The sequence below is a fragment of the Bos javanicus genome, chromosome 16 (assembly GCF_032452875.1).
Source record: "Bos javanicus breed banteng chromosome 16, ARS-OSU_banteng_1.0, whole genome shotgun sequence".
Taxonomy (NCBI): domain Eukaryota; kingdom Metazoa; phylum Chordata; class Mammalia; order Artiodactyla; family Bovidae; genus Bos; species Bos javanicus.
The window spans coordinates 60,529,538-60,548,210 of record NC_083883.1 but is presented as its reverse complement, the minus strand read 5'-3'; the positions used below and the strand labels follow the sequence as shown (position 1 = coordinate 60,548,210).

Below are 18,673 nucleotides of genomic sequence, written 5' to 3'. Positions count from 1 at the left end.
CCAATGCAGGAGATGTGGGTTCAATCCCTAGGTCGGGAAGATTCCCTGGAGAAGGAAATAGCACCCCACTCCAGTATTCTTGCCTGGAAAAATCCCACGGACAGAGGAGCCTGGCAACCTACAGTCACAGAGATGCAGATACAACTTAGTGACTAAACAACAACAACATGGGCATGGGGCCAAAGAGAACTGCTAAAACACTTTAAGCAAGGGAGAATGACCAAGCTTAAATTTTAGACAGCCCAGTCTGGTAACATTGTGAAAGCTTAAGTGGATGAAGGAGGACTTGGAGGCCAGGAGATGAGTTAAAATCTTTACTGTATTAGATAGGACCAGCTATATACTCTGAGGCGTTTAGTGAAAAAATAAGGGCCCTTGTTCAAAAAGCAGGAAAACAGTATCAGTAAAGATGATAAAATAAAAACATTTCCCAGAGTCTTTCTCTCTCCATTTGCCATGGTATTTTTAATTTGCTATTTAATGTCATGCTCCCTCAGACCTTCAGACTTCAGAGTAACCTGGGGCCCTAGACCACAGTTTAGTGTGTGGGTGACCCACTGGCTACCAGGTTGCCCTTCCCCAGCCACCAAACCCGTGTGCCTGGCCCAGGGCACGGAAGTTGGGCCAGGCTTCTTCCCATGGCTGCCACTACAACTCACTAGGATCCTGGAATTAAGGATGAACAAGAGGCTTGCCTCAACTGAGCTGTGGTCTCCGGCCACCTGCCAGACACCAGTGAAGATGACAGGTGGGGACAAGGACAGCCCTGCCAAGAGTGTGCAGCCCAATCCCTATGTTTCTCATGCTTGTGCACAAGTTACAGCTTGTGATAGCTGTGGCTCAGTGAAGCAGAGGGTGAGGAAGGGTGGCTGGGATCCAGGGGATAGGAAAGTGGGGAACTCAGAATCCATCCCAGAGAGGCAGGAGGAGGTGGAACCGTGCCTTGGTTTCAAGCCCCTGCACATGCTCCATTGTTTCACTGGACTTGATTTACAAAACACAAATCCAAAAACGAACCATTAAGCATTTGAGATGGCAACCACTGAACATTAAACTCCATGAAGATGGCTTTCTTCTATTCAGGCCCTGTACACTGCACTGATCTCATGCTCAAGAAGCTGGGTGTGTCATAGGTTTTTTGCTCTGGGAACTGAAGAAGTGCATAGTACTACACAGTTAGAAGTTCAGAGGGAAAAGAGTTTTTGGGAAAAACACAAGTGGGTATAGTTTGCAGCAAGCTGAATTTAAATTACTATGGGGCACTGGAACTAAGTGTTAGGAAATACTAAAAGAAGACTGCTGCTGCTGCTGCTGCTAAGTCGCTTCAGTCGTGTCCAACTCTGTGCGACCCCATAGACGGCAGCCCACCAGGCTCCCCGGTCCCTGGGATTCTCCAGGCAAGAACACTGGAGTGGGTTGCCATTTCCTTCTCCAATGTATGAAAGTGAAAAGTGAAAGTGAAGTTGCTCAGTCGTGTCCGACTCCTCGTGACCCCATGTACTGTAGCCTACCAGGCTCCTCCGTCCATGGGATTTTCCAGGCAAGAGTACTGGAGTGGTGTGCCATCGCCTTCTCTGAAAAGAAGACTGTTTAGAAGAAGATTATCCAAAACAATGTCATTTTCTATCTCCTGATTTGTGGATCATTAATCACACTGCTATAAAAAGTCATAAAAACATCCCTCTAATATGAAGATCTCAGCACTAGCAAAAGCTAAAAGAATATTCCATGCAAATGGAAAAGAAAAGAAAGCTGGGGTAGAAATACTTATATGAGTCAAAATAGACTTTAAAAGAAAGACTGTAACAAGAGTCAGAGAAGGACATTACATAATGATAAAGAGATCTATCTAACAAGAAGTTACGGCAATTGTAAAGTTGTGTATCCAACAAAGGAGCACTTGCATACATAAAGCAAATAATAACAAACAAAAAAGGAGAAACTGACAGCAAGGCAATAATAGTAAAGGACTTTAATATCCCATTTACATCAATGACAGATTACTTAGACAGAAAATCAGTAAGGAAACATTGGCCTAAATGACACATTAGACGATACAGATTAATAGTTACATGATGAGAACATTTAATCCAAAATAGCAGACTGCACATTCTTTTCAGGTGCACATATAACATTCTCCAGGATAGATTACATGTTAGGCTACAGAACAATTCTCAACAAATTTAAGAAGACAGAAATCACATCAAGTATCTTTTCTAACCATAACAGTATGAGACTAGAAATCAACCACTAGGGGGAAAAAACACTCTAAAACCAGCATGCTAGTAAACAATCAGTAGGTCACTGAAGAAATCAGAAATTTAAAAGAATACTTGGAGAAAAAAGATAAATGAAAACACAGGGATCTAAAACCTAAGGGACAAAGAAAAAGCAATTCTAAGAGGTTTGTAGTGATACACGTCTACCTCAGGAAACAAGAAAAATCTCAAATAAACAATCTAACCTTATACCTAATCTGCAAAAGAAGAACAAACAAAACTGAAGTTAAGAAGTAAAGAAATCATAAAAATCAGAAAGGAAATAAATGAAACAGAGATTAAAAAGACAATAAAACAATCAATGAAACTAAGAGTTGGAAATAAATACAACTTTGCCATTTCACCTTCCAGGGTATCTTCCTGACCCAAAGATTGAACCCATGTCCCTGTGTCTTCTGCAGTGCAGGTGGATTCTTTACCATTGAGAAAGCCCTGATACTATACACAGAAAATCTTAAAGATACGCCACAACACTACTAGAGCTCATTAACTAATTCAGTAAAGTTGAACAACACAAAATTAGTACACAGAAATCTGTTGCATTTTTATACACTAACAACAAACTATTAGAAAAAATTAAGGAAACAATCCCATTTACAATTGCATCAAAAAGAATAAAATACTTAAGAATAAACCTATCTAAGGAGATAAAAATCTGTACTCTGAAAACTATAAGATACAAATGAAACAAATTTAAGTGACATAAACACATGACAAGACATACCATGTGCATGGATGGGAAAAATTAATATTCTTAAAATGACCATACTACCCAAGGCAATCTATACATTTGATGCAATCCCTATCAAAATACTGTATAGTCCATGGGGTCACAAAGAGTCGGACACGACTGAACAACTTTCACTATCAAAATATTAAGGGCATTTTTTACAGACCTAGAACAAATAACTTTAAAATTTGCATGAAAACATAAAAGATCCTGAATAGCCAAAATAATCTTGAGAAAAAGGAGCAGGGCCAGAGGAATCACACCCCCTGACTTCAGACTATACAACAAAACTACACTAATCAAAACAGAAAGGTACTGATTAAAAACAGAAACCCAGATCAATGGAACAGAATGTAGAACCCAGAAATAAACCCGTACTTATGTGGTCAATTAACCTATGGCAAAGAAGGAAAGAATATACAATAAGGAAGAGAGAGTCTTTTCAATAAATGGGAAAACTAGGCACAAGACTGGAAAGGTCAGTTTTCATTCCAATCCCAAAGAAAGGCAATGCCAAAGAATGCTCAAACTACCACACAATTGCACTCATCTCACACGCTAGTAAAGTGATGCTTAAAATTCTCCAAGCCAGGCTTCAGCAATACGTGAACCGTGAACTTCCAGATGTTCAAGCTGGTTTTAGAAAAGGCAGAGGAATCAGAGATCAAATTGCCAACATCCGCTGGATCATTGAAAAAGCAAGAGAGTTCCAGAAAAACCAAAAAACATCTATTTCTGCTTTATTGACTATGCCAAAGCCTTTGACTGTGTGGATCACAATAAATTGTGGAACATTCTTAAAGAGATGGAAATACCAGACCACCTGACCTGCCTCCTGAGAAACCTGTATGCAGGTCAGGAAGCAACAGTTAGAACTGGACATGGAACAACAGACCGGTTTCAAATAGAAAAAGGAGTACGTCAAGGCTGAATATTGTCACCCTGCTTATTTAACTTATATGCAGAGTACATCATGAGAAACACTGAGCTGGAGGAAGCACAAGCTGGAATCAAGATTGCCAAGAGAAATATCAGTAACCTCAGATATGCAGATGACACCACCTTTATGGCAGAAAGTGAAGAGGAACTAAAAAGCCTCTTGATGAAAGTGAAAGAGGAGAGGGAAAAAGTTGGCTTAAAGCTCAACATTCAGAAAACTAAGATCACGGCATCCGGTCCCATCACTTCATGGCAAATAGACAGGGAAAGAGTGTAAACAGTGTCAGACTTTATTTTTGGGGGCTCCAAAATCACTGCAGATGGGGGCTGCAGCCATGAAATTAAAAGATGCTTACTCCTTGGAAGTAAAGTTATGACCTACCTAGACAGCATATTAAAAAGCAGAGACATTACTTTGTCAACAAAGGTCCGTCTAGTCAAGGCTATGGTTTTTCCTGTGGTCATGTACGGATGTGAGAATTGGACTATAAAGAAAGCTGAGCGCCGAAGAATTGATGCTTTCGTATTGTGGTGTTGGAGAAGACTCTTGAGAGTCCCTTGGGCTGCAAGGAGATCCAACCACTCCATCCTAAAGGAGATCAGTGCTGGGTGTTCATTGGAAGGACTGATGTTGAAGCTGAAACTCCAATACTTTGGCCACCTGATGTGAAGAGCTGACTCATTCGAAAATGCCCTGATGCTGGGAGGGACTGGGGGCAGGAGGAGAAGGGGACGACAGAGGATGAGATGGTTGGATGGCATCAAAGACTCAATGCACATGGGTTTGCGTGGACTCCGGGAGTTGGTGATGGACAGGGAGGCCTGGCATGCTGCAGTTCATGGGGTCGCAAACAGACATGACTGAGTGACTGAACTGAACTGAATTGAATATACAAAGGAATCAAACCAGACTATGTTCTCACACCATATACAAAAATAAATTCAAGAGGGATTAAAGACCCAAATGTAAGGCCTCAATCCATAAAACTGCTACAAGAAAATGTAGGCAGTATGGTCTTTGACATCAATCTTAACAAAAAATTTTTGGAACTGTCTCCTCAGGCAAAGGAAACAAAAGCAAAAATACACAAATAGGACCACATCAACATTTGCACAGTGAAGGAAACCATCAACAAAACAAAAAAGACAGCCTACTGAATAGAATAAAATGTTTGCAAACAATAAATCCAACAAGGGCTTCGTATACAAAATATACAAAGAAGTTATACAACTCATCATCAAAAGACCAAACAAGCTGATTAATAAATGGGTAAAGGACCTGAAGCGATATTAAACAACAACAAAAAAATCCATATAGATGGCCAAAAAAACACATGGAATGATGCTCAGCATCACTAATCATCAGAGAATGCAAATCAAAACCACAATGAGATACTACCTCACACCTGTCAGAATGGTTATCATCAAAAAGACAACAAATCTGACAAGGATAGCACTGAATCTGTAGATTGCTTTGGGTAGTACAATAATTTTCATAATTAATTTTTCTGATCCAAGAACATGCTATATCTCTCCATCTGTTTGTGCCATCTTTGATTTCTTTCATCAGTGTCTTATAGTCTGTCATTTGTCTCCTTAGGTAGGTTTATTCCTGGCTATTTTATTCTTTTTGTTGCAATGGTGAATGGGATTGTTTCATTAATTTCTCTTTCTGATTTTTTGTTGTTAGTGCATAGGAATGCAAGGGGTTACTGTGTATTGATCCTGCAACTTTACTAAATTCACTAACTCTAGTAGCTTTCTGATGGTATCTTTAGGGTTTTTTATGCACAGTATCATGTCATCTGCAAACAGTGAGGTTTATTTCTTCATTTCCAATCTGGATTCCTCTTCTTTTTCTTCTCTGATTGCCATGGCTAGAACTTCCAAAACTAGAACAAAAAGTTTTTATGATTTGTATGGAAACACAAAAGATCCCGAATAGCCAAAACAATCTTGAGAAAGAAAAACAGAGCTGGAGGAATCAACCTTTCTGACATCACACTATACTACAAAGCTACAGTAATCAAGACAGTATGGTACTGGCACAAAAATAGAAATGTAGACCAACGGAACAAGACAGAAAGCCCAGAGATAAACCCATACACCTGTGGGCACCTTATCTTTGACAAAGAAGGCAAGAATATACAACAGAGAAAAGACAGCCTCTTCAATAAGTGTTGCTGGGAAAATTGGACAGCATCCTAACTGAACATTTCCTAACACCATAAACAAAAATAAATTCAAAATGGATTAAAGATCTAAATGCAAGGCCGAATGTAAGAAAATATAAAAACTCTTAACAGAAAAACACAGGCAGGACACTCTGAATTGTGGTAAGATCCTCTTTGACACACCCTAGAGTAATGGAAATAAAAACAAACAAATGGACTTAATTAAACTTTAAAGCTTTTGCACAGCAAAGGACGCTATAAACAAGATGAAAAGACAACCGCAGAACGGGAGAAAATAATTGCAAATGAAGCAACTGACAAAGGATTAGTCTCCAAAATATATAAGCAGCTCATATAGCTCAATATCAGAAAAACAAACAACCCAATCAAAAATGGGCAGACGACTTAAATAGACATTTCTCCAAAGAAGACATACAGATGATGAATAAATACATGAACAAATGCTCAACATCACTCATTATTAGAGAAATGTAAATCAAAACCACAATGAGGTATCATCTCACACCTCAGAACGACCATTATAAAAAAATTCACAAACAATAAATGCTGGAAAGAATGAGGAAAAAAGGGAACTCTCTTGGAAAAAAGGGAACAGGGGGTGGGAATATAAATTGATATAGCCACTATAGAGAACAAAATGGAGATTCTTTTAAAGATTAGGACTAAAACTACCATATGACCTAGCAATCCCTCTCTGGGCAGATACCCTGAGAAAATCACAATTCAAAAAGACACATACTCCAATGTTCATTGCACCATTATTTACAATAGTCAGGACATGGAAGCAACCCAGATGTCCATAGATAGATGAATGGATAAAGAAGTTGTGGTACATATATAAAATGAAATATTACTCAGCCATAAAAAGAAACAAATTTGAGTTAGGTGTAGTGAGGTGAATGAACTTAGAACCTATTATACAGAGCGAAGTAAGTCAGAAAAAGAAATATTGTATATAACACATACATATGGAATCTAGAAAAATGGTACTGATGTATCTATTTGCAGGGCAGGAATAGAGATGCAAACATAAAGAACATAAAGAACAGACTTGTGGACACAGCTGGGGAAGCAGAGGGTGGAGTGAATTGAAAAGGTAGCACTGAAACATATACATTGCCATGTGTAAAACAGATAGCTAGTGGAAAGTGGCCGTATAACACAGGAGCTTAGCCTGGTGCTCCGTAACAACGTAAAGGGGTGGGGTGATGGGTGGGTGGGAGGGAGGTTCAAAAGAGAGCAGATATATGTATACTTGGGCTGATTCACACTGTTGCATGGCAGAAATCAATAGAACACTGTAAAGCAATTATCCTCCAATTAAAAGTAAATTCAAAAGACAACAAATAAGAAGTGGTGACAAGGAGACATGGGAACCTTTGTACACTGTTGGTGGGAGTGCACTGGTACAATACACTATGTATGTGCACTAAATTGGTACAATCACTATGGAAAGAGTTTAGAGGCTCCTCAAAGAATTAACAATAGAACTACCATAAGATCCACCAATTCCACTTCTGAGTATATATCTGAAGGAAACAAAAACACTAATTTGAAAAGATACACACATCAATGTTCAGTGCAACATTACTTATAATAGCCAAGATACAGAAACAATGTAAGTATCTGTTGATAGATAAACGGATGAAGAAGATGTGGTATGTATGTGTATGAACATGTATGTTTGTGTGTTATACACATACCCAAGAATGTTATTCAGGCATTAAAAAGATAAAATCTTGCCATTTGTGACAACATAGATGAAACTAGAGGGTATTACACTAAGTGAAATAAAGTCAAAGAAAGAATGACAAATACAGTATGATCTCACTTATATGTGAAATGTAAAAACAAAACAAATAAAATGAAAATGGACTCTTAGATACAGAGAACAAAATCGTGGTTGCCAGAGAAGAGACAGAAAAATAGGAAGGGGACTAAGAGGAACAAACCTCCAGTTATAAAATAAATAAGCCAAGGGGATTAAAATACAGCACAAGGAATATGATGAATAATATTATAATAACTTTGTATGGGGAGAGAAGGTTACTAGACTTATCGTGGGGATCATTTCACTGAATGCAAATGTCAAATCACTATGTAGTACACCTGAAAAGAACATATCATTGTACATAAACTAGATTTTAATTTAAAAAATAAATGATAAATGGAAAAATCACAGATGTTTAATATAAAACAAACAAAAACTTTAAAGATCCAGTAGAATGGTACTGGCATTGGTTATAAAATTAAATGGTCTGATGGTAGGAAGGCACCTCAGGGATACTATTGTTACCAGCACTGCTTGAACCTTGTTGACTACAGGTATAGCTAAGAGGGGTGAAAATATCTTTATGTACAGCTAACCCTAGTAAATTGAGAAGTTAGCAAGGTTCCCTTCACATATTTCTAACTTTCTAACATCTTTGAAAGGAGAAATCATCTGCTATCAGTTATACTTAGTGGCTAACTACATGCTCCCCTAACTGGGTAATGGCCCTTCAAAACATTTATCTCTAGTTGTGATATGAAAAGTTAAGCCTCTTGTTGTTGTTTAGGTGCTAAGTCATGTCCGACTCTTTAGCAACCCCGTGGGTCGTAGCCTGCCGGGCTCTTTCTGTCCATGGGATTTCCCAGGCAAGAATACTGGAGTGGGTTGCCATTTCTTTCTCTAGGAGATCTTCCCTACTCAGGGACAGAACCTGTGTCTCCTGCACTGGCAGGCAGGTTCTTTACCACTGAGCCACCAGGGAAGCCCAGTTAAACCTCTACTTCCCATTGAAACAGAAGAAAAATATCTTGGCTTTGAGGAGACGGCTTTATAGTAGTACACTATCCATAAGAATGAAGTATAATTGAGTTCATCCTACCCTCTTATCTTAAACAGCCATCTTTTCCTGTGCAAAATAAGTTGAAATCTCCACTAGTTAGCACCACTGCAAACCTATTTCTAGGAATAAGCATAGATTGAGGAAGGTTTCCCTCATTCTTCGATTCTTTCAAGTTTAGGCTCTTGGCAATATTCTCAGCCATTTCTGCTCCGTTTTCCTCCAGGTATTTGCTATTTGCTCTCTAGCCTTCTTAAGGGGTCATATCTAACCTTAACCCTTTTTTCTCTCCTATTTTTATATCCTAGGATAGTTATCATTAAAAGATTTAAAAATCATAGCTGTCCTGGTTACAAAACGATTTGAAGGTATACTTAATATTTAATATCGTCAGACTATAATTTTTCTTTTCTGACATCCCTATATTTTATTACATTATTTTTACCTGTGGTAGTAATATTTTGATAGACATATATTATCAATATATATTCATACATATATGAACAAAAAGGTATCACTGCAGGATGATCCTGGATTTTAGATTCTGTAGATGGTCAGGAAAGAGAAGGAAGAAAGATTAATAAAGAATCTTTAAGCAGCAGAGGAAAGAATTTTAAGTTTCCTGGAATACAACAGCAATGAGAACACAAAAACTGAAATAGTATTGTAGCTCCGAGGCCATGAATTCAAATTGAATATTTTACGGCTAAAACTGAGCTGCTTAGGCTGATCAGAGGTTACTCTGCCACAATAAAACACGCATTTTGCAAAATGAGACTGGTCATCTGGACTGATTGTGGTAAACGCTTAGAAGGGCAACTAGTACACAACACAACTTGCCTGTGAGTGACAGCTGGCCACTGCAGGACTATCACTGCTGGTTTTTAATGGTTGGCTTGAAGGTATAGGAGGAGGCACCGGTGTTCACAGGGAGTACACTGACCAAGATGGGATCCTAATACCTTAACCAATCACTTAGGCAAATAGTTCTCAAGCTTGGATTCACGTCAGAATCACCCGGAAAGGTTTTCAAAAATACAGAAGACTAGGTTCGGGTCCACAGAGTGTCATTTAACTGGTCTGAGGTGGAGCTCTGGCAGTAGTATTTTTTGAAGTTGCTTAGATGATTTGTTTAGACAACGAACACTTTCTGGTCTTTATTAAGTGGGCATGAAGCTTTCTCTCTCTCTCTGTTTAACTTGGAAAAGCAAAGACCTGATTGAGTATTCTGTTCAAAACAATGGCTAATACTGAGTCTGATAATCACACAATATTTAAAAGATGTAACATTTCTTTTTTTTTTATTTCCTACAAGAATATAGCTTAGTCTACATGTATTCCTCTAAAGCTTTACTTTCTTCTAAAAACTAGGCAAAGCTTTTATCTTTTGACAGTCTTTTGTATCCGGTATATCTGACTGGGACTGCTCAGGTGTCACTGTGACAAGAGCACAAGGAGGGTTACGCAGGAATAGTCGGCTACTCCTGTAGTTCAACTGTGCTTTCTGGCTGTCTTGGCATATATTTTAGTGCCTGAATTCTTTCAGAGCCAAGCTCAAAGCTAATACAAATGAAGCAGCTGCAACTGCATTGTGTTACATTCACAGGGAAGGCCAGCTCAGACCATTGTGTTATGGAAATGAGAACACTGAGCGGGCACCTGGCCCTGAACACAGCCGCTTTCTTTTAGCCAAAGCTAAATTGATGGCATCCTCTAAGGAGAAGTGATACAGAAATCATAAATATCAATAGTCACTTTACAAATAGAATATTAAAGAAAGCAGCCTGTTCCAAAAACTCAGGCAATGTGAAACAAATACATACAATTACAAGACGTTAGCTTATTCCCTTTCTGAGTTAAATTTAAGAACACGGATAACTTTTATTGGTTTACTTATTTCTTCCCAATCAGTCTTGTGATATCATTTAAATGTAGTTTTAACAATATATAAGACATACAATGGATGTTTTATTTAAAGGAAAACATAAATAGGACAAAGGCAAAAAGTCTAGCAGGATGTTAAAGAAAAAATGAAAAATGGGATCTTTAAAAATAGATAAAAACTATTTGAATGACTAAAATTGTTCTTGAAGAATCTAATAGTGAAAACTCAGATCTGCAAAAACATTGTGAACTTATACATATGTATGATACCTAAATGGCTCAAAGAAATATCCACAGAGATAAATCATTAAGTAAAGAATCCTATTTAGTTTCACTTTCCAACAGAAGTAGGAACAATAAACACTATATAGATAAAATACCACAGCCCTGAATTTTAAATATAAATTAAGATCTCTTTGTTGAAGAGAAAAAAAAAAGTATTTTGCACAGGTGCACTCCTTTAAAATGATCTCTGAGTGGCTATTAAACGCTTTAGTAATCCATTTGACCAGAGACATAGCCTGTAATATCAAGAGAGTATGTGTGAAACATAATCACTTGACTCAGTTCTTAGATAACTCATATACCTTTTACCCATTTAACAATTAACTTGTTGCTGGGCATTGTGGTAGCTGCAAAGATAAGTAGAAAAGATACTTTATTGTCTAATAAGGGATAGAGACTTATAAACAAATAACTGCAATTGGAATTAAGGTGAAGAGATATGGAATGAGTGTGGAGGAAGAACAGAAAAACTATCCTGCGGTTCAGTTCAGCTCAGTCGCTCAGTTGTGTCCGACTCCTTGAGACCCCATGGACTGCAGCACGCCAGGCTTCCCAGGTCATCACCAACTCCTGGAGTTTACTCAAACTCATGTCCACTGAGTTGGTGATGTCATCCTCTGTCGTCCCCTTCTTCTGCCTTCAATCTTTCCCAGCATCAGGGTCTTTTCAAATGAGTCAGCTCTTCGCATCAGGTGGCCAAAGTACTGGAGTTTCAGCTTCAGCATCAGTCCTTCCAATACTCAGGACTGATTTCCTTTAGGATAGACTGGTTTGATCTCCTTGCAGTGCAAGGGACTCTCAAGAGTCTCCTCCAACACCACAGTTCAGAAGTATCAATTCTTCAGCGCTCATCTTTCTTTATAGAAAACTATGCTGCAGATCTCTGCTTTTCTTATTCCTATGATTAGATAAGCTTCCCTGATAGCTCAGTTGGTAAAGAATCCACTTGCATTGTAGGACACCCCGGTTCGATTCCTGGGTTGGGGAGATCTGCTGGAGAAGGGATAGGCTACCCACTCCAGTATTCTTGGGCTTCCTTTGTGGCTCAGCTGGTAAAGAATCCACCCGCAATGTGGGAGAACCTGGGTTTGATCCCTGGGTTGGGAAGATCCCCTAGAGAAGGGAAAGGCTACCCACTCCAGTACTCTAGCCTGGAGAATTCCATGGACTGTATAGTCCATGGAGTCCCAAAGAGTTGGACATGACAGAGTGACTTTCATTTAGATGATTAGATAAAAGGGCAAATATATTTAAACATTCCCTAAAGCCAAGACTTTGCCTTAAGCTATAGGTTCAGTGGCCATACAAGTTCTCTCTCTTATTTCTTATGTTCTTATATTTAAACTTATTAACTCTGCTGTCTACTACCTGCATAAAGATGGATTAAACTAAATAAGGAATATATTGATACATGAATATACTAGTTATCCATTTTAAGTTTTAAAAAATATAAATTTGGGGGAATGAGGGTGATATACAAAGGTTTAAAGGGCTCATTGCCATAGTTCTTCCCTGGCTCCCTTCTGCCTTATCTGGCAGTAGTCAGCACAATACAAGCAATCCTTACCCTCTGGCTTCTGAGGATCTCCCTAAGGCTATCCGCTACTCTAGAACTATCAGGGAGTGTCAGCTGAAAGGCAGGGGTGGGTGCTTGACTGGCCTTCTATCGAATGATAGCCCCAACTCACCTATCCCCCTGAGTTGAGACAGTGGTAGCAAGATGAGTGTGAGTCAAGTCATTTACCAAATCGTCACAGTATTTACATAACTTGGTTCAGCTTTTGAACCAAGACAAATATTTCAATTAAACCAAGCTTTAATGCTTTAATGGCCAGTAAAATTTCATTAAGTTTGACAAACAAACCCACTCACAGTCTTGCCCCAACCTACCTCTTCACCTTCTAGCTTGCCATTTTTGCCTACATGATTTCCAAGTCTTGCTTCAGTGAAACTTTTCTATATTCCCTGGGAGCGAGAGTCACCTTATGAAGTGCATCTTTCCAAAATGCTATTCCCCCAGCCTGGAATACTATCCTTCCCCTGTCAACTATTTTCATTCAGCCTTTGAAATGCAGCGGAAATACTGGCTCCTTGACAAAGTTTCGGCTTACATAGTGAACTGTTAAAAACCTGTGCTATGGGCGCGGTGGCGGGGCAGGGCGGTGTGGAGAGAGTGGCGCTGCGGGTGGGGCCGTCGGCGGCGCTGGTGAGGGCACGCCGAGCGGTCGCCGCAGACTCCGCCGCCGAGAAGCCCTTGTTCCCGCTGCCGGGAAGGAGCGTCTGGTGAAAGAAAAAAAAAAAAAAAAAACCTGTGCTATGATGCTCAACTACCTCCTTACAGATTTGGTTATTTTTCTGTCTCTTGCTATAGACTATAAGTTCTCTTGAATGGAAATTCTGTTTTGTTCATTTCTGTTTCCCCAGTACCAAGTAGTGTGCCAAGAAAGTATCAATAATTTCATCAATATCAGTTGGTGAATCACCAATACTTTGCCCAAAGTAAGCATTCAAGAAGTGTGCCAGTGTCAACAATTTCCATCAAGACTTGTTAAAAACCTATTTCATCTGCCTTCAGTTCAGTTCAGTCATTCAGTTGTGTCCGACTTGGCGACCCCATGGACTGCAGCATGACAAGCCTCCCTGTCCATCACCAACTCCTGGAGCTTGCTCAAACTCATGTCCGTCAAATCAGTGATGCCATCTAGCCATCTCATCCTGTCGTCCACTTCTCCTCCTGTCTTCAATCTTTCCGAGCATCAGGTTATTTTCCAATGAGTCAGTTCTTCACATCAGGTGGCCAAAGTATTGGTGCTTCAGCTTTTATCATAGTCCTTCCAATGAATATTCAGGATTGATTTCCTTTAGGATTGACTGGTTTGATCTCCTTGCTGTCCAAGGGACTCTTAACAGTCTTCTCCAACACCACAGTTCAAAAGCATTATTTCTTTGGTGCTCAGCTTTCTTTACGATCCAAATCTCACATCCAAACACGACTACTGGAAAAACCATTGCTTTGACCAGACCTTTGTCGGTAAAGTAACATCTCTGCTTTTTAATACACTGTCTATGTCTGTCATAGTTTTTCTTTCAAGGAGCAAGTGTCTTTTAATTTCATGGCTGCAGTCACCATCTGCAGTGATTTTGGAGCCCAAGAAAATAAAGTCTGTCCGTTTCCATTGTTTCCCCATCTATTTGCCATGAAGTGATGGGACCAGATGCCGTGATCTTCATTTTTTTAATGTTGAGTTTTAAGCCAGCTTTTTCACTCCCCTCTTTCACTTTCAGGTTCTTTACTATCTGAGCCACAAGGGAAGCCTCACCTTCCCTCAGTAAGCCTAAAAATAGATCTAGGAAGAATAAAGTCCTTTTGGAGAGTCCACTACCAGCTCCTTTTGGGTCCTTCTGATGGTTAATGTACTTGCTGTTCACCATAAAGACACGTGTCAGCAACGACACCAGAATCTTAGAACCACAAGTACATGTGCTTAAATCTCACCCCTACTCCTTCATAAAGTTAATGTGAAAATGATCTTTGAGGTACTATATAAAGTAACAAAGTTAAGTATCTCAAAGTTAGGTTCCTTTTTGTACTGCATTCCCAGAAAGTCTTTTGTGACATTATAAAAAAATTTTGTGTTGTTCTGAAAACTAGATATACTCTTCTGGCAACATTTAAGTGCTGTAAAGTCACATTAGCTATTGGGATCACATGGAGATTTAAAAAATACACCCTCTGTGGAAGTACTGCAGTGTCTCATTTAGCCAGCACATTTTGGTTTCTCTTAAAAGACTATAAATTATTTCTCCAGCATTATCAAGGAGAGAGGAACTTCGCAAACCATATTTTTCTGAACAAGGTTCATAAAGTTTCACATATCTTTAAGACTTTAAATATTCTCAATGGATATATATCACACAACATTACACAGTTTTTCACTTTTTAAAAAAAGCCTAGTATAAACAATAAAATTTCACTTTTCCCTGATGATTCAGAACTATTATTATCAGTGTCGATTACTACATTATGCACCACCCATTGTGTAATACGAAGGTACCTTTAAGGACTATTGATAAGTATATAAAGCTATTTGCCTTTATCCTAAATGGATTCAGGTTGTTTTTATGACTCTTTGTTTTCTCGTTTCCTCTGCCTCTTTCTTCTACTCACTGCCTTTTTTTTTTTTTAATTAAAAAAAAACTTTTGTGCCGTTAAAAAAAAAAGTTGCAATCTCTGTGTTCTGATAGTTATTTTTCTAAATAATTGTCTAGGTGAAGACTTATGAATCGCTAAATTTTACTTAAGTGCATGGGTTTTGTGACTGCAATTTGCTATTCAAAGGCCTATTCTTTGCCTCAGAGTTTCTAAATCCATGAGGTGGCCGTGATTGTAAAAAGAGTAACAAAGGAGGGAATTCCCTGGCCGTCCAGTGCTTAGGACTCTCCTGAAGTCCAGCCCTGAGTAAGTGGTCTGTGTGTGTTAGTTCTTCAGTCGTGTCCGACTCTTTGTGACCTCATGGACTGTAGCCCACCATGTGCCTCTGACCATGGGATTTCCTAGCTGAGAATACTGGAGTGGGTTGCCATTCCCTTCTCCAGGTAAGTGGTCTGTATGTGGTGCTAATCTTCATGTATATGCATCACTGGTTTATTACTTTTACTCAAAAATAATTAGTCTTATTATTAAGGTCAACCTTAAATTAGCTGTTAATTTATTGTTTAAATATAAATTAAAACTGTTACTGCTAATTAATTCAAATTTTAAAAACCCAGCCATGACTTCAGATTCAATACAGGAAGTACTTCAATGTTACCACATTGCAGAGGCAAAGTCTTCTTCAGTTACTGATATTATTAAAAAAAAAAAAAGTATTCACTATTCTATTCTAGCACAATGGCATGAAAACTTCAAATTCTAACTCAAACCTTTTCACCAAATTCTGCATATAGATAGATAGTTTCACTATATTTGATTGGTTTCATCAGGAAAACAACAAGGGGAAGGGAGAGAAAAGACACTTTTTTCATTCATGAAAACAATTTTAAATATATAATTATGTCTGCTAGAATAAAGAAATTTAATAAAAGGTATAACATCCAGTATTTTATAATTCCTCTCATAATCTGATTGACTATTAATCCAACACTTGCTTGTGATCTTTAAAAATGAGAAGATTTGTAAATATTTGAAAAGTGTCACAGTAATAGTTATCCACAGACTCTACAAGACTGAGATATAATAAGGAAAAATCTCGCTTCCAGGATTAATGCAAAATAAAACATTCACTTTGGTTAATTTACAGGTAAATGCCAGCTAATACATCTCAAAATACCAGTTCTACCTAAAAGGTCATCCTAACTTTAAAAAATTGTATTGGAATAAAAAACACAATATATTCACTTGGCTGAATTTTTTTTTAATCCTTTTTTTTTCCCCAAGAGAAAAGGCTATTTCTACTTTATACTGATTTCTGTTATACCCATAATAATGACCAACTACACAGATGTAAGTCTTACCCAGTTTAAAAACAATTAATTTTAATGATATGATTAGAAAGTAAGCATATTTCTTATTCAATAAACAAAGAAAATGGATGAATTAAAATCTGGTTACTCCAAGTTATATCAAAGAGGTTGAAACGAGGGCTGCAACTGGTGGTCAGCTGACCTGTTCACTTACAGACTTTCCATCTCAGCCTTCTTTAGTACTCAATACTGACTCTCATTACTGTCTCGTCAGTTTAAAGAATATTTTTAACGGGAATACTTCTTCCAGGGTATTTCTTAAGCACTTACTTGGGTGTCTAAAAGATGGCTTAAGCAAAGCACAGGCCTAGTTTCAGGATTAGAACTCACAGCTGTCTAATTCTCTGATAAATTGCTCTGCAACTTTATGAGTCTTATCGTTCTCTGCTTAGGTTCCATCACTTAAAATAAAATGTATGCCCCATTCTTTAAAGTAAAAAAAAAAAAAAAAAAAAATCCTACCCACACCTTTATAGAATTATGATAGGTTTTAACTAGTAACTTGATAAAGAGATTCTTGAGGAGCAAAATGTTTTGATTTCTTAGCAACTGTCTCTCACTCTAAAAAGAATAAACGTACTCTTTTAAAGAAGAGCAGCACTTACTGGTACTTTGAAGGGTGAGGTATTCGCAGTGTCCATAGAGTTGGGTTTCTCAGATGTAGTGGTCCCTGAGATACTCCGTCTGCGTGGGGACCTTTCTGCTGGCACCTCTGGATGAGAAAAAAGAAACATCGATAAAAATCCAAATTTAGGATCTTTCACTAATCTGTAAAATTGTTGATTTTTTTTCCTCACAAAAAATCAGTTTGCTTTAAAGATACATTATATTCTACATCTAAGATATAATTTGTCTCTTTATCTCTAAACAGATATTATCAAGACATTAAAGAAACTTGGTCACTGTTAAGAATATGCCTTAGTGTGATAGTTTGTATCTTTATCTATGCACATATAAAAAGTAATTTCCTCTGAGTTATGTTTAATATCTCTAAGTTCACTTAGTATTTGCATCTCACAGTATAGGAATCTACTGCTTTATGTCAGCCATATAAGAGTTAACAGAATCCAATTAACTATTTTTTATATTCATATGAACAAATTTAGCCTAGTGTTGAACATGATTTGATGGTGTCTGCACAAAGGTCAAAGTTCAGTTCTGTGCAGATAAGATGATTCACCAGCCTGCAACCAAAAGTCCATGAGAAGACAAAAAGCTGCTGCTAGGATAAAATAACATATATGCTTATGCAGATATAAAAATAGCTCAGCTTCTCCTTGTTCTGGCAGTATGACCTCACTAAGATCTAACTCTGGGATCCTAAATCTGTGCAAACTGACCTAATGCATTTCAGATTTTGAAGATCATGTGGTATTCTCCAATTTAATTACTATATGCTATATTAAGGTTACATTTAAATTTTTTTATAGAGCGATACATATATATGCATATATATATGCACATACACACGCACACACAGATGATAGATATATACATATTATACCTTTATCACAACTGCTTCCCATCTCCACTTCAACTGACAGACATATAGGAATCCAGCTTCTCAGACAACATTAGATAATCTCAACATGGACAAGAAAAAAAAAAAAAACACATCCTAAAAAAAGTATTCTGTGTTATCTTCCAGATCTTAAAAAATAAGGAGTAAATCGTGACTCCGGAGACTGACATTTTGATTCCTGCTGTTCTCCCTTTAAAAGATAGATGCAGTTTAAACTTCCATTTCTGGCCTCCTGGCCCCTGGGATCCGTGCTACTTCCACTTAAGAGAAAGCGTTTTTTCTCTGGCTCCCTCCCTGTGTCTTGCTCTTCCCCCTCCCTCTCTACAGCTTGCAGAGAGCAAGCGAGAAAGCAACACACAGGACTGCAGCTATTCAATCAATCGTTCCGGACTGCACATCCTCATTAGTTCCTTTCAGGCTATTAGCGGACACCCAACCACTGCCTCCCCTCAGTTACAGCAAATTTCACTGTATTGCACTGATCTACA

The 18,673-nt window shown here is 38.1% G+C and overlaps 1 protein-coding gene across 10 annotated transcripts in view; it reads right to left on the bottom strand.

Annotated features, from left to right (window-relative positions):
• Window positions 1-18,673, bottom strand: part of RASAL2 (RAS protein activator like 2) — a 399,967-nt gene that overhangs the window by 84,579 nt on the left and 296,715 nt on the right. For 9 of the 10 annotated variants that reach the window (XM_061383302.1, XM_061383303.1, XM_061383304.1 and 6 more), the window contains one exon: window positions 17,269-17,375. In XM_061383302.1, the coding sequence (XP_061239286.1) occupies window positions 17,269-17,375 (107 nt within the window). Of the gene's footprint in view, window positions 1-17,268; window positions 17,376-18,167; window positions 18,573-18,673 lie in introns of those variants that run through there. The other variant, XM_061383305.1, reaches the window with a different exon arrangement.